The 17,165-nt window shown below is 39.8% G+C and overlaps 1 protein-coding gene across 3 annotated transcripts in view; it reads right to left on the bottom strand.

The window, feature by feature from the left end:
* Positions 1-12,312, bottom strand: part of NPHP3 (nephrocystin 3) — a 55,129-nt gene extending 42,817 nt beyond the window's left edge. For 2 of the 3 annotated variants that reach the window (XM_042237020.2, XM_042237027.2), the window contains exons 1-6: positions 11,891-12,312; positions 9,943-10,068; positions 9,075-9,225; positions 7,141-7,311; positions 5,827-5,960; positions 4,020-4,180 (exon numbers count right to left, since the gene is read on the bottom strand). In XM_042237020.2, the coding sequence (XP_042092954.1) occupies positions 4,020-4,180; positions 5,827-5,960; positions 7,141-7,311; positions 9,075-9,225; positions 9,943-10,068; positions 11,891-12,286 (1,139 nt within the window). In that variant the 5' untranslated portion in view covers positions 12,287-12,312. The remainder of the gene's footprint in view (positions 1-4,019; positions 4,181-5,826; positions 5,961-7,140; positions 7,312-9,074; positions 9,226-9,942; positions 10,069-11,890) is intronic. The other variant, XM_015092656.4, reaches the window with a different exon arrangement.
* Positions 12,313-17,165: the final 4,853 nt, after the last annotated feature.

Raw genomic sequence — 17,165 nt, 5'->3', positions numbered from 1 at the left:
TGGAAAAATATTTTCCATGCAAAAGGAAAACAAAAGAAAGCTGGAGTAACATCCTCGTATCACACAAAATAGAATTTAAAATAGAGAATATTACAAGAGATAAGGAAGGACACTACATAATGATCAAGGGGTCAATCCAAGAGGAAGACATAACAGTTGTAAGTATCTATGCACCCAACAGAGGAGCACCTCAGTATGTAAGACAAACATTAACACATAAAAGGCGAAACTGACTGTAATACAATACGGTTACTATTGTAGGAGACTTTAACACCCCACTCACAAGAATGGACAGATCATCAAAACAGAAAATTAATAAGGAAACATGCCTTAAATGATACATTAGATGAGATGGACCTTATTGATATCTTTAGGACAGTCCATCCAAATGCAGAAGAATACACCTTCTTCTCAACTGCACATGGAACATTCTCCACGATAGACCACATATTGGGTCACAAATCAAACCTCAGTAAATTTAAGAAAACTGAAAGCATCCTGACCACAATGCTATGAGACTAGATATACAAGAAAAAAAAAAGTAAAACATACAAACACATGAAGATTAAATGTTTCTAAATAACCAACAGTTACTGAAGAAATCAAAAGGGAAATCAAGAAATTTCTAGATTCAAATGACAATGAAAACATGACAACTCAAAACCTATGGGATGCAGCAAAAGCAGTTCTAAGAGGAAAATTTATAGCAATACAATCCTGCCTCAAGAAACAAGAAAAACATTGAATAGGCAACCTAACTCTACACCTAAAACAACTGGAAAAAGAACCAAAAAAAAAACCCCCAAACATAGCAGAAGGAAAGGAATGATAAAGATCAGAGCAGAAATAAATGAGAAAGGAATGAAAGAAACAATAGTAAAGATTAATAAAACTAAAAGCTGGTTCTTTGAGAAGATAACCATAATTTTTAGTCAGACTCATCAAGAACAAAAGAGAGAAGAACCAAATCAACAAAATTAGAAACAAAATGCAAAGAATTATAGAGACTATTACAAACAACTATATGGCAATAAAATGGATAACCTGGAAGAAATAGACAGATTCTTGGAACAGAAACAGAAATTATGAACAAGCCAATTACAAGCACTGAAATTGAAACTGTGATTAAAAATCTCCCAAAAAACAAAAGTCCAGGACCAGATGGTTTCACAGGAGAATTCTATCAAACATTCAGAGAAGCATTAATGCCTTTCCTTCTAAAACCCTTTCAAAAAATAGCAGAGGAAGACTTCCAAACTCATTCTATGAGGCCAACATCACCCTGCTACCAAAACCAGACAAAGACAACCCCCCAAAAGAGAAAAATACAGGCCAATATCACTGATGAACATAGATGCAAAAATACTCAACAAAATTTAGGAAACAGAATTCAGCAACACATTAAAAAGCTCATACACCATGATCAAGGTGGGTTTATTCCAGGGACGCAAGGATTCTTCAATATACACAAATCAATGTGATAAACCATATTAACCAATTGAAAGATAAAAACTATATGATAATCTCAATAGATGCAGAAAAAGCCTTTGACAAAATTCAGCACCCATTTATGATTAAAACTCTTCAAACAATAGGCATAGGAGGAGCCTACCTCAACATAATAAAATCCATATATGATAAGCCTACAGCAAACATTATTCTCAATGGTGAAAAACTGAAAGCATTCCCCCTAAATCAGGAACAAGACAAGGGTGTCCACTTTCACCACTATTATTCAACATCGTTTCAGAAGTCCTAGCTACAGCCATCAGAGAAGAAAAAGAAATGAAAAGAATCCAGATCAGAAAAGAAGTAAAGCTCTCACTGTTTGCAGATGACATGATACTGTACATAAAAAACCCTAAAGATATTATCAGAAAATTACTAGAGCTAATCAGTGAATTTAGCAATGTCACAGGATACAAAACCAATACACAGAAATCACTTGCATTTCTATATACTAACAATGAAACATCAGAAAGAGAAATTAAGGAATTAATCTTATTCACCATTGCAACAAAATAATAAAATATCTAGGAATAAACTTACCTAGAGACAAAAGAAGTGTTCACAAACAATTATAAGACACTGATGAAAGAAATCAAAGATGACATAAACAGATAGAGAGATATTCCATGTTCCTGGGAAGGAAGAATCAATATTGACTATACTACCAAATGCAATCCACAGATTCAATGTGATCCCTATCAAATTGCCAATGGCATCATTCACAGAACTAGAACAAAAAATTTCACAATTCATATGGGAACATAAAAGACCCCGAACAGCCAAAGCAGTCTTGAGAAAGAAGAATGGAGCTAGAGGAGCCAACCTTCCTGACTTCAGGTTATACTACAAAGCTACAGTCATCAAGACAGTATGGTACTGGCACAAAAACAGAAATATAGACCAATAGAACAAGATAGAAAGCCCAGAAATGAACCCACACATGTATGGGTACCTTATTTTTGACAAAGGAGATAAGAATATACAATGGGGCGAAGACAGCCTCTTCAATAAATGGTGCTGGGAAAATGGGACAGCTATATGTAAAAGACTGAAATTAGAACACTTCCTAACACCATGCACAAAGATAAACTCAAAATGGATTAAAGACTTAAATGTAAGATCAGAAACTATAAATCTCTTAGAGGAAAACACAGCCATAACACTCAATGACATAAATCAAAGCAAGATCCTCTATGACCCACCTCCTAGAGTAATGGAAATAAAAACAGAAATAAACAAGTGGGACCTGATTAAACTTAAAAGCTTTTGCACAGCAAAGAAAACTATAAGCAAGGTGAAAAGACAACCATCAGAATGGGAGAAAATAATAGCAAAGGAAACAACTGACAAGGGATTAATTTACAAAATATACAAGTAGCTCATACAACTCAATACCAGAAAAACAAACAACCCAATCAAAAAGTGGGAAAAAGATCTAAAGAGACATTTCTCCAAAGAAGACATACAGATGGCTAACAAACACATGAAAAGATGCTCAATATCACTCATTATTAGAGAAAAGCAAATCAAAACTACAATGAGATATCTCCTCACACTGGTCAAATGGCCATCATCAGAAAGCCTACAAATAATAAATGCTGGAGAGGGTGTGGAGAAAAGGGAACATTCTTGCACTGTTGGTGGGTATGTAAATTGATACAACCACTACGGAAGATGGTATGGAGATTCCTTAGATGACTAGGAATAAAAAAAAGCTACCATATAACCCAGCAATCCCACTCCTACCCATAAACCCTAAGGAAACCAAAACTGAAAAGGACATATGTATCCTATTGTTCACTACAGCACTATTTACAATAGCTAGAACATGGAAGCAACCTAGATATTCATCGACAGATGAATGGATAAAGAAGTGTCCATTACTTTTTATAAATATAACACAATTGAAATTACTCAGCGATAAAAAGGAACACATTTGAGTCAGTTCTAATGAAGTGGATGAACCTAGAGCCTACAATACAGAGTGAAGTAAGTCAGAAAGATAAAGATAAATATTGTATACTAATGCATATATATAGAATCTAGAAAAATGGTACCAAAGAATTTATTTGCAGGGCAGCAGTGGAGAAAAGAGACATAGAGAATAGACTTATTTATGGACAAGGGGAGAGGGGAGGAGAGGATGAGATGTATGGAGAGAGTAACATGGAAACTTATTTTACCATATGTAAAATAGATAGCCTATGGGAATTTGCTGTATGTTTCAGGAAACTCAAACAGGGGCTCTGTATCAACCTAGAGGGGTGGGATGTGAGGGAGATGGGAGGGAGGTTCAAAAGGGAGGGGATATATGTATACCTAAGGCTGATTCATGTTGAGGTTTGATGGAAAACAGCAAAATTCTGTAAAGCAATCATCATTCAATTAAAAAATAAATAAGTTAAAAAAATAAGAATGCAATTAGAACTTAACGTTTCAAGTTCACTTGGCAAGCTTAATTCTATTTACAAATTTAACCCCTATAATAAATTATAGAATTTTCAGCTTACCTTGGTAAGGTTAAATGAATGAATAAGATAACTAATGAACTTTTCTCAATTTCCCATTTTCTTACAGCGAGGTATTGATTTTCAATATCTATTGGAAAATATACAGCATGGAAAAAGTATCCCATTGTCTCACACATTCTCTTAAGTTTAGGTGAGTAATCCTAAAAACAAATTGAAACATAGCAAATATCTTTCATGTGCAAATTGAAAGATAGCATAGCTTATTTAACTGAAGATCTAGTTAGCTTCATCTACTTAAAATAAAAAAACATGCTTTATCATAAGTTATGTTGGATATTCTCTGATTTAAAACTAAAAAAAATCATAATCACATTAAAAAAAATCTTTAAGAGGAAAGGCAAACTTCTTTATAAATTGAAAATAGTAATAGCTTAGCAGCTCGGCTGTTTCCTAGTTCAGAAAATGATTTATCTCATAACAAAACTTAAAACAACAGGAGTACAGTATTAAGTTGTTTGCTGTGGTATATATTTTTATTATTATTCTTACAAATAACTTCTGTTTATTGTTACAGGGAGACAAACATAAACCCATAAATTTATATAGTAAAAAGTGTCTGCCATGAACACTAAAGCAAACAGATATAAAATAAAAATATGCTGGTCTATTACAAATTATCAAAGAGCTGACTCATTTGAAAAGACCCTAATGTTGGGAAAGATTGAAGGCGAGAGAAGGGGACAACAGAGGATGAGATGGTTGGATGTCATCAGCGACTCGATGCACATGAGTTTGAGTAAACTCCGGGAGTTGGTGATGGACAGGGAAGCCTGGCATGCTGCAGTCCATGGGGTCGCAAAGTCAGACACGACTGAGTGACTGAACTGATGACAAATTAACTTACCTAGTAATGTTGATTATTACTATGCAATAAATTAGTAATTCCCTCAACATGTATTTGGGAATAATGTATACTCAGTTAGTGAGTAGAAGCTTTGGTTTTCAAAATAATGTGTCTGTTTACCAAAATTGAGTAGTATCAAAAAGGAAAGCTAAATGGACTTATTAATCAACAATCCAGAGGATGTTAATATTGAAGGTATTGCATGTGCCACACATATTTATTGAAAATTCAGTTAGAAACGTAACTGGTGAACTTTTCTGCGAAGAGCCAGATGGCAAATTAATAATAGTTTAAGAAGCTGCCTGTTTTGGCAGAGGTTTTTGTGGTGCATTCAGGTGCCACTATAATTTTATTCTGCCATTAATGTGAAGCAACCGGAGACAATATGTTGTGTGTGGCTGTGTTCTAATTAAAATTTATAGACAACAAAATTTGAATTTTATATGATTTTCACATCAAAATATTCTTCTGATTTCTTTTTCAATCATTTAAAAACGCAGAAACCAATCTTAGCTCTAGGTTACACAGTAACAGACTTCAAGCCAGATTTGGCCAACAGGCTTTTGTTTGCTGACCCCTGCCTTAGATTAACCCCAATGGCTGCTGTGAAAAATTGAAAATCATGACAAGGATTACATTTTGTTATAATCTGAAACAGATTCAAGAATAGGGCTGGCAGAGATTAACTAAAGCAGGCACAGCTAAACACTGTGGAGAATGTGTAATAAAGCATTCAAAAGCATAAAGTTTCAAGGACTTAATTTGAATATACTGAAAATACTAAGACATTTTCTTAAGAAAAGCCCAAGATGCCTCCTACTCTTTAAGATGTAATCTTGTATGTAGTAAACTACCTGGTTCAGAGGCAGTAGTATCATAACCAGAATACAATATTAACTTGTATTTTAAATCAGTGAATACAAAATTTATAAATGTCCTCACCTTAAGGAAAAGATCCATTTCAGGCTGGGTTTCATCGGTATGAATGAGGTAACATCTGACAGTGTTACTCCATAGAGAATGTGAAAACAAGGGGGTAACTTGTAATAAACTAGCCACAGCAATATCCCAGTCATCTGAAAATAAAATTTCTCATAAGTTCCCCAAAAGAATTATTAGAAGACCATATGATAAGATGTCTGAAAGTCTGAAAAAACACAACTGGCATCGTAGAATGATATCTTATCTCACTTGTAATACTGACATAACTTCTAGAATAACATATTAAAAGGCAATCAGCTCTCTAATCTCAAATTCTATCCTGGGGTTTAAAGCAATCACAGTCACCAGTGGTCTCTGCTGAGGTAGCCATGGCTCCAGTCAAATGTCAGGGAACTAGGCCACATGGGCTGTTCAGTTAGTTTGTAACTTGAGGAAGGCCTACATTCCCAGACTGGTTTTACTTATTATTCTAGAAATATACTGAGTCAAAAAGAAAGTTTAAGAGTGGTATAAAATGAAAAGTAACCTAAAAATAGTGAGAATGAATATTTGAAGATGTATTTGACTAATTGAAAATGCATTATTTAAAAAATAATTTTCATTTTGCTAATAGATAAATAATTTCATAGTTTTAAGAAAAGAATGGAGCTATAATATCTCAGGTCAGCTGTGGTACTGAAATTCTGAACAGATCTTAAGAGCTGCTTTGAATACCAAATTATACAAAGATAATGAGTAAAACTGGACTTCCCAGGTGGTGCTAGTGGTAAGAACCTGCCTGCCAGTGCAGGAGACATAAGAGACGCAGGCTCGATCCCTGGATCAGGAAGATCCCCTGGAGGAGGGCATGGCAACCCACTACAGTACTCTTGCCTGGAGAATCCCATGCACAGAGCAGTCTGCCAAGCTGCAGTCCATAGGGTGCACATGTGACTGAAGTGACTTAGCACACATGCACACACAATGTTTCAACACCATCAAAGATGCAAAAGAAAAGACTGAAAACCACTGTGTTTCAGCTGATCTACAGTAAACTCTCACTACTCAACTAAAATGCCTGAGAATCCAGACCAAAATTTCAGTTAGTAGAACTCATTGGTCAGTCAGGCTGGGGCACACCATCTGATCCTGATGTGAATTATGTAACTTCATCCTTTCTGGTCAGTGACAAGTACCAGAACACACTGGCCTGACCGTGGAAGACACCCAGAAAACAAGTCTTACGCTCTGCTGATGGCAGTTCTCCCAGCACAAGACTGTAGTACACAAACAATCATTACCATTAACTAAGCTAATTAGCAAATGGCTAATTACCTCTGTTGACATTAGCAAACGGTCCTTCCACGTCTATAGAACTGTGGGCAAACTCAGGGCCCCGGAAGGATTGCTGAAGCTGGATCATACTCCCTATGGAAGGCTCACTTCCCAAGGCTCCACCAGTCCAATATTCGCACTGGGTTCCAGCAGCTGTAAGGCAGATTTCATCTGATGAAAACCAAATAATACTGAAACTTCAAAACCTTATCAAATATACTCAACAGGATTTCTAATCCAAAAAAGTACTATAAGATCATAAATACAACAAATATTAAAACTTTGATTTCAAAATCAAAAGAATAATTCTGAAAGTACTTTGCCACCAACTTCTGGCATGTTCTAAGGTGGTAGTTAACACAGTTTTGGTTATCTCAGTCTTAAAAGGGGGATTAAAGAGAGAAAGATGAAAAGAAATTAGGAATATAATAACCAAAGAAATCATAATAACAGAGAGAGGAATTAAAAATGCTCCCCAACAAAAATTTCTAAAAAACTTTTCTAACCATATGATTTAGGTATCAGTGTAAAATGTGAAGGGATGAATTTCAAAGGAAGACTATTACTGGCACATTAGTAATTGATATTGGTAATTCACTAGGATATGAGCCAAAGATGTAAACAGTACATTCTCTTTAACCTCCCAGAGGAACAAAATTAATGTCTGAATTAATGAGTACTTACTAACAAACATTTTTAAAATAAGGAATATTTGCTATAACATGGAGTCCTTGACTAAACTTAAGTAAACTGGTATTTGGGTGACAATCTCTGGCAAAACTGATTTTTATTTGTAGGTGACAAATAATGAGCAATATTCCCTCAAGCATTCCTCCTTCATGTTTATATCAAAATAGGAAAAAAGACCCAGGAGAAAATATTAACTTGTTTTTATTAACTTGCCAAGAAAATTAGAATATAATAGTTTTGAAACACTATATTTTAGCATATGTCAACACTGAAATAACCGCTAAGACTAATGTCTTAGTCATAATAAGCCATTAAGAATCTCTTCACCTTTTTTTCCTCAAAAGTTAGTAATAAAAGTCTCAGAACGCTGGTCAAATTTCAATGGTACTAAAATGCAAATTAAGAGGGGATTATCAATTGCCATATTTTACTCCAAAATACATTAATTTGGAAGAATATAATTACAGTTTTTTTATAAATAGGAGAGTGACTGCATCTTCCCACTACAGTTAAAATAGAATATTGTTCAATGTCAATCACACTTCATTATTATTTCCTATTAACATAGTGGACATTTTCATTCTATGATTCTGAGTTTTTCTTTATTTCTAGAAGGACATTTAATATGTTTAATTATAAAACAAAAACTTTAAAATATTTCAAAAAACTGTATTGGAAACCACTTGATGAAACATTATGTAGACACTCTGATAGCTGCAAGAATACATCCATTATGTGGGAAAATGTGACAGAGACTACTAACTGTTGTCCAACATCCATTCTCTCCTTTCTTTAATGACACAACCCCAAACTTTACGTGCATACATGGCTCTTCTACTAATAATTACACTTTCCCATCTTCCTAGGTAGAGGAAGGTATAGGCCGATGGGGTTTGAGTAGGAGTAATGTGTATTATCTTTCAGATTGTGCTTTCAAGGAAAGTAATGTATTCCCCCACTTCCTCTAGCTAAATTGTAGATGTGATGGGACTTGGAGGGGCCATCTTAGACCAGAGAGAGAAAAGCTATGGGTTAAGGTTGGCAGAGCAACAAAATAGAAGGAACCTCAGCTTCTACGCCATAGACTTCTACAGAAAAGACCTGTTATAACATGAGAAAGAAAGAGCAACTCTATTTGTAAGAGCAATTACTTATCAGTACAAGGATTCAAGGCTGGCTCTACAATCATTATACCTATTAATATTTTGATATCTCAAAACATTATAAATAGGAAATAAACTTACCAGTAACATCTGTACAGTTGTCATCTGAATCAGATTCTCCAGGATCAAATACATGGATCCCCTGAGCCTGTAGCCTCTGAAGTTTGCTCTCCAACTCTCGCTTGGCCCTCAATAAATCCTGAATTTCATTTTCCTTGGTCTCCCTAAAAATCTTTAAAAGATATATTTTAATTTTGAAATCCTTTTCCATAAGCAAAAAGTGATATCATCAACTTTTAAGGGAAAATTCTTTCATTCATAAAATCAATATTCATTTGGTACTTGATCTCCCTCTTTCGTAAGGCGAATACCTCTCTGTCACTGTTTTGTAACTGGAACCCAGTGGAATTCCAGAAGGATATATCTAAGGTGTGGGGCTGCCATGTGTGCTACCTGATGTTTAGCAAATTGCCCCCCTCCCACTTATTGTCCTCCTGGAGGAGGGCACGGCTACCTACTCCAGTATTCTTGACTGGAGAATACAATGGAGTGAGGAGCCTGGTGGGCTACAGTCCGTAGGGTCACAGAGTCGGACACGACTGGACTGACTTAGCATGCACACTTATTGCCAGTAATGCCCTCCCAAAGGACACATCCCCAAATATTTCTACATGCTCTCCCCTAATACAAACACTTTCCTTCCCCTCCCCCACCCCCGACTAAAATGTTCACTTTTATACCTTTTCTTTGAAATTATCTCAAGTTTACTTGGTCCAACTCAAATACTTCAAAAGTAAAAAGTATTTACTTTTTATAAGACTTTAGCTCTTATACCTTTCATGACTCCTACATCATTTACTTCTATTTACTCATCACAGTATTATATGAAATCTTAAAATATATTGCTTTATTCCCTGTCACTTTGGGGATAAAGATGCATGAAATTTACCTTAAATTGCCTCTTAACTTTGTCTCTGTCATGTTCAAATGTAGCTGCTCTCTCCATTGCTTGGTATTTTGCTTCTAAAGCACTTTCCTTTTCCCGAAGTATCTTCTGGTAAGTTTTTTGAAGTGCCTGGAATATTTTACCTTGTTATTTCTAAAAAATAGCATGCCTCCCAAATTTTACATTATGTTATATGCATATTGGGCTTCCCTTCTGGCTCAGGAGGTAAAAAATCTGCCTGCAGTGTGGGAAGACCTGGGTTCGATCCCTGGGTCCAGACGATTCCGTGGAGAAGGAAATGGCAACCCACTCCAATATTCCTGCCTGGAGAATTCCATGGACAGAGGAGCCTGGCAGGTTATAGTCCATGGGGTAGTCAGGCATGACTGAGCAACCAACACTCTCATATACATATTGCATGTCTCAGAATATCAACAGTCTAGTTTTTCACCAGTTTTCAAGAACTGCATACCGCCATTCTATTCAAACATATAATGGGGAAAAAACCCTGCAACTGTGCTTGAATTATAAATGAAGATATTCAACATTAAGCTTTCAATGGAAATTAATACTTTTTCTTTGAAATACTGCACCAGTTCTGAATCTTCACTACAACTCAGTTTTCCCACCTTTAAGAGAACAAATCACAATTTATAAGGTTTAACCTGAAGGATAATTATTTCTGTGAGACTGTGCACTCCTTGGCTCCATGTCTCACTCCTCTTGCTAGCTCCAAGGCTGATACACTGCAGGTCTTCAGTAAATGTCTGACTGAATGGATAAAATAAATATAGGGTGTGTGTGTGTGTGTTTTAAATGCCTAGGTATACGAAAAAGGAAGAAAAAAGGTTACATAAGAAATCAGGATTGGTAACAGAAATAACCTGGGACTGGAACATTTGTCACCCCTGTGCACTCTGTCCTGTTGCAATTGCATTTGGGGGGGTGGGGTGGGGGGGCAGGGTCTTAAACACCTACGAAGGGTTTGATGAGCTGCCTCAACAGGATGTCACCAAAGTCTTTTGTGTATCTGTGTGGTCCTGGCAGACCCACTTCCCTGGAGATTAGCATTTGCTGCTGCTCTGTGTTTAGTCGCTGAGTCGTGTTCGACCCTTTGCAACCCCATGAACTATAGCCCGCCAGGCTCCTTTATACATGGAGATTCCCAGGCCAGAATCCTGGAGTGGGTTGCCATACCCTCCTCCAGGGGATCTTCCCGACCTAGGGATCCAGCCGGGGGTTCCTGCATTGCAGGCGGATTCTTTACCAGGGCTTCTGTGATAGCTCAGTTGGTAAAGAATCCGCCTGCAGTGCAGGAGACTCCAGTTCGATTCCTGGGTCAGAAAGATCCCCTGGAGGAGGGATAGGCTACCCACTCGAGTATTCTTGGGCTTTCCTTGTGGCTCAGCTGGTAAAAAATCCGCCCGCAATGCGGGAGACCTGGGTTCAACCCCTGGATTGGGAAGATCCCCTAGAGAAGGGATAAAGCTACCCACTCCAGTATTCTGGCCTTGAGAATTCCATGAACTATTAAGAGTCAGACACGACTGAGAGACTTTCACTTTCACATTTTCTTTACCAGCTGGGCTACCAGGGAAGCCCCGAGCATTTGCTGCTCCGGGCTAATAGCTTCAAGGTGTCTGAATGAATGGCCCAAAGACAGAAAAAAAAAAAAAAAGGTGGGGAGGTGGGGGGAGCCGGTGGTTCCTAAAGAATCAGTTTAGACCGCAAGGCAGTATGCTGTCTCAAAGTAAAATGCAGAGCAGTTTCTGCTTAACTTTCAAAACTTCTTGGTTTGGAGATGAGGCAGGACGGACAAGGGACGAAGTCAGGCGTTCAGGGTCCAGTTGGCAGTGCCGCCATGCGGCTGCGGGGCGGTGGGCAGACGGCCCCGGGCCTCAGTTCCCAGGTGTCGCGGTCATCTCCGGTGAGTGCCCGGGCACAGCATTACCTGCAGCTCGGCCCGCAGCCGCTTGTTCTCCGTGTCCAGCTTGGCCTCCCGACGGCCCATGGATAACAACTCTTGGTTCTTGCTGACCCGGAAGATCTCGTACTCCTTCTTCAGCCTCTCGTACTCAGCAGCCGCGTATTCCAGCTCGGGCACCGACGAGCCAGTAGACTTGAAACTGGCCCCTAGCAGCCCGCCGCCGCCCGCTCCACGGGGCAGCGAACCGGGCCCGGCTCCCGCAGCCGCCACACCCGCGGCCCGGCGGAACGAGCTGCGCAGCAGGCGGGCCTTGGGCTTCACCTCCACCGGGATCTCGCAGGCCTCGCCGCCGCCCGCCCCATACGTGTCCTCGATCACCTCCCCACCCGCGGGACTCACGAGCGACGAAGCGGTACCCATGGCGCCGGCTGGCGCTGCTAATTGCCAGCAGGGTACGAGGAGGGGGCGGGACACGACCAGATAGACGAGGCGGGGCAGCAGGAAGGGGCGGAGCGAGCATATCAAAGAGGGGCGGGCCAGTGGGCGGGCGAGAAGGACAGGGCGGGGCCAGAGGAGCAGAACGGATGGGGCGGGGCGGGACGGGACTGGGCTGGGCTACGTAGCCGAGCCCGCCAGCGGGTTGCTGGGCAAGCGATCGGCGTGGCGCGCAGAGCAGCAGGGATGTGGCTCTGGCCCGCCACTGCACTTTGTCAGTGCCTACGGGAGGGCGCAAGTAGGCTTCTCACAGTTCCCTCTATTTGGCCAAGACTTCCCCACGGGTGCGTGCCTCACATCGAGCTCTGGCCTGGGTCCCATGTAGCTCAACTTCTGTTGCTGCAGTTTATATGCTGCGGCCTTTCCAGACGCTGCTCTCCTCTCCGAAGGTTGCTTGCATGCGTGTGTGCTCAGCCGCGTCCCACTCTTTAGGATCCCATGGACTGTAGCCTGCCAGGCTCCTCTGCCCATGGGATTATCCCTGCAAGAATACTGGAGTGGGTTTGCCTTTTCCTCCTCTAGGGAATCTTCCCGACCCAAGGATCGAACCCAAAGGCAGTTAGGAAGTCAGAAATTTATTGAGCGACTGCTATATGCCTCTCATTAATGGCAACCCACTCCAGTGCTCTTGCCTGGAGAACCCCAGGGACGGAGGAGCCTGGTGGGCTGCCGTCTATGGTGTTACACAGAGTCGGACACGACTGAAGCGACTTAGCAGCAGCAGCAGCATGCATGCATCTCTCAGAATGCCTGCAGTTGGAATGACCAGAGAGACATAGTATCAGCCAAGACAATGTTTCTAGGTTTTACAGACTGGGACCACCAGTTTCACCTTAGACAAAGTGAAAGTTCAATTTTTTTTTGCAACGTGGGACATTGGAGACCTGCATTTCAGAAGAATATGGTACATTTAACCCATTAAAGGAAAGGGTCCACTATGAGCCATATCATAAAACATGAAGAGATGGGGAACAGTTTTAAACTTTTAAGTCAGGGAAAGAGTGGGGTTATCATCTTCTTGTTTATGCTGTCTTGTGCTCTTGCCCCTCTGCCAAGTTTCTAACCTCTCCAGGTTTGGAACCCTTGGTAGGAGGACAGGTAATAGTCGCTCAGTAGTGTCCAACTCTCTGCGATTCCATGGACTGCTGCACAGCAGGCTTCCTGTCCTTCATCTCCTGGATCATGCTCAAACTCTTGTCCATTGAATTGGTGCTGCCATCCAACCATCTTGTCCTCTGTCGTCCACTTCTCCTGACCTTTATCATTCCCATATCACAGTGTTTTCCAATAAATTGGCTCTTCCCATCAGGTGGCCAAAGTAGTGAAGCTTCACTTCAGCATCAGTCCTTCCAGTGAATATTCAGGGTTGATTTCCTTTAGAATTGACTGGTTTGATCTCCTTGCTCTCAGGGGTACTCGCGTGAGTCTTCTCCAGCACCACAACACAAAAGCCTCAATTCTTTGATGCTCAGCCCTCTTTATGGTTCAAATCTTACAAAAAACCATAACTTTGACTATAAGGACCTCCTTTTAATATGCTGTCTACATTTGTTATAGCTTTTATTCCAAGGAGCAAGTCTTTTAATTTCATGGCTGCAGTCACCAATGCAGCCTGCATTGATCTGGGAGCCCAGGTAAATAAATATGTCACTGTTTCCATTTTTTTTCCCCATCTCTTTGGTGTGAAGTGATAGGACCAGAAGCCATGATCTTAATTTTTTGAATGTTGAGTCTTAAGCCAGCTTTTTCTGTTTTTTCACCTTCATCAAGAGGCTCTTTAGTTCCTCTTCACTTTCTTCCATTAGAGTGGTGTCATCTGCATATCTGAGATTATTGATATTTCTCCCAGAAACCTTGATTCCAGCTTGTGCATCATTCAGCCTGGCATTTCACATGATGTACTCTGCATAGAAGTTAAATAAGCAGGGTGACAACAGACAGCCTTGACGTACTCCTTTCCCGATTTGGAACCAGTCCATTGTTCCATGTCTGGTTCTGACTACTGTTTATTGACCTGCATACAGGTTTCTCAGAAGGCAGGTAAAGTCTGGTATTCCCATCTCTTGAATTTTCCACAGTTCATTATGACCTGTGTAGTCAAAAGCTTTAGCATAGTCAATGAAGCAGAAGTAGATGTTTTTTCTTGAATTCTTTTGCTTTTTCTATAATTCAGCAGATGTTGGCGATTTTTTCTCTGGTTCCTCTGCCTTTCCTAAATCCAGCTTGTACATCCATAAGTTCTCAGTTCACACAATGTTGAAGCTTAGCTTGAAGGATTTTGAGCCTTACCTTGCTAGCATGTGAAATGAATGAGATTGTGTGGTAGTTTGAACATTTTTTGACATTGCTCTTCTTTGAGATTGGAACAAAAATTGACCTTTACTGGTCTTGTGTCCACTGCTGAGTTTTCCAAATTTGCTGACATATTGAGTGCAGCACTTTAACAGCACCATCTTTTACGATTTGAAATAGCTCAGCTGGAATTCCGTCGTCTTCACTAACTTTGTTCATAGTAATGCTTGCTAAGATCCAGTTGACTTCACACTCCAGGATGTCTGGCTCTAGGTGAATGGCCACAACATCATGGTTATCTGGGTCATTAAGACATTTTTTGTACAGTTCTGTATAGTCTTGCCACCTCTTCTGCTTCTGTTAGGTCAGTACTGTTTCTTTCCTTTATTGTGCCCATTTTTGCTTGAAATGTCCCCTTGGGTATCTCTAATTTTCTTGAAGAGATCTCTAGACTTTCTCATTCTATTGTTTTCCTCTATTTCTTTGCGTTTTCTTAGGAAGCCTTTCTTAACTCTCCTTGTTTCTCTTTGGTACTCTGCATTCAGATAGGTATATCCTTCCTTTATTCCTCTGCTTTTCACATCTCTTCTTTCCTCAGCTATTTGTAAGGCCTCCTCAGACAACCGTTTTGCCTTCTTGCATTTCCCCCTGCCTTTGGAATGTTTTTTTCACCACCTGCTGTACAATGGTATGAACATCCGTCCATAATTCTTCAGTCACTCTGAAAGGACTAGCTCCTAGTCCCTTGAATCTATCCATCACCTCCACTGTATAAAATCATAAAGAATTTGATTTAGATCATACCTGATTGGCCTAGTGGTTTTCCCTAATTTCTTAAATTTGAGCGTGAATTTTGCAATAAGGAGCCTGCAGTCAGCTCCAGGTCTTGTTTTTGCTAACTGTATAGAAATTTTCTCTCTTCAGCTGCGAAGCATGTAATCAATCTAATTTTGGTATTGACCATCTGGTGATGTCCATGTGGGGAGTCATCTCTTGTGCTATTGGAAGAGGGTGTTTGCTATGACCAGTGTGTTCTCTTGGCAAAACTCTGTTAGCCTTTGCCCTGATTCATTTTGTACTCCAAGGCAAAACTTGCCTATTACAGATATCTCTTGACTTCCTACTTTTACATTCCAGTCTCCTGTGTTGAAAAGGACATCTTTTTTTAGAACAGGATTGTTCAAATTCATCTTCTTTGGTATTAGTGATTGGGGCATAGACTTGGATTACTGTGATATTGAATGATTTGCCTTAGAAATAAGCCTGAAATCAATCTGCCATTTTTGAGATTGCACCTAAGTTCTGCATTTCAGATTCTTTCTTTGACTATGAGGGCTACTCCATTTCTCTAAGAGATTAGATATCATGGTCATCTGAGTTAAATTTGCTCCTTCTCATCCATTTAGCTCAGCAAATCATAAAATGTTTATTTCACTCTTGCTTTTGCTCCTGTTTGACTACTTCCAACTTACCTTGATTCATGGACTTCATATTCCATGTTCCTATGCAATATTGTTCTTTATGGCATGGGACTTTACTTCACCACAAGACACATCTACAACTGGGTATTGCTTCTGCTCTGGGTCAGCCTCTACATTTCTCCTGGAGCTATTTTTCTGCTCTTCTCCAGTAGCATATTGTATACCTATTGACCTGGGGGCTTCATCTTTCAGTGTTATCCTCATCCATCAGAGGGCAGAATGAAAACCACAGTCACAGAAAACTAACCAAAATGATCATGTGGATCACAGCTTTGTGTAACTCAATGAAACTATGAGCCATGCTGTGTAGACTCATCCAAGACAGACAGGTCATGGTGGAGAGTTCTGATAAAACGTGATCCACTGGAGAAGGGAATGGCAAACCACTTCAGCATTCTTACCTTTAGAATCCCATTATCAGTATGAAAAGGCAAAAATATATGACACTGCTAGATGAACCCCTAGGTCAGTAGGTGTCCAATATGCTCCTGGAGAAGAGTGGAGAAAAAGAAAGGAAGGAAAAGAGTCTAAATTGATTAGCAGGAGAAGTTGAGCTTTGCTACAATTTCAACAGAGGCCTTAGCCAGGCTACAGGAAGTGTTGAAGCTGGCCCTGCAGAATTTTTCTAATTTTCCTAAACTGGGACTTTATACCCCTATACCATCTAGTTATCATCTTTCTTCAGCCAAAACAATCCCCAGGAGACTGATCGTGGGGGAATGTCTGCTGGCGTCACTCCCAGTGGTTGGAGAAACAAGTCTTTCAGGCATCACATCTACCACAACACAAGACACACTCTTCGCCTCCAAGAACTCTGGAAATGCAGGCCAATTCTCACTCCTTCCATCACAGTAGCTAGTCATCTTTTCTTTGACCCTTTAGATTTTCTTCAGGTGGGAGTGCAGACACCAGACCCTTATGTTCTTCAAACTCCAAGAGATACATATTAACTTCTTCAAATAATCTCCTGAGATAAGGAATGTGCATCAGCTGGAGACTTCCACTATTATGCTTGAATAATAGAGTAAAAG

This window comes from Ovis aries, chromosome 1 (genome assembly GCF_016772045.2).
Source record: "Ovis aries strain OAR_USU_Benz2616 breed Rambouillet chromosome 1, ARS-UI_Ramb_v3.0, whole genome shotgun sequence".
Lineage (NCBI taxonomy): Eukaryota > Metazoa > Chordata > Mammalia > Artiodactyla > Bovidae > Ovis > Ovis aries.
Note: the sequence above shows the minus strand (reverse complement) of the source record. Positions and strands in the feature narration are given on the sequence as shown.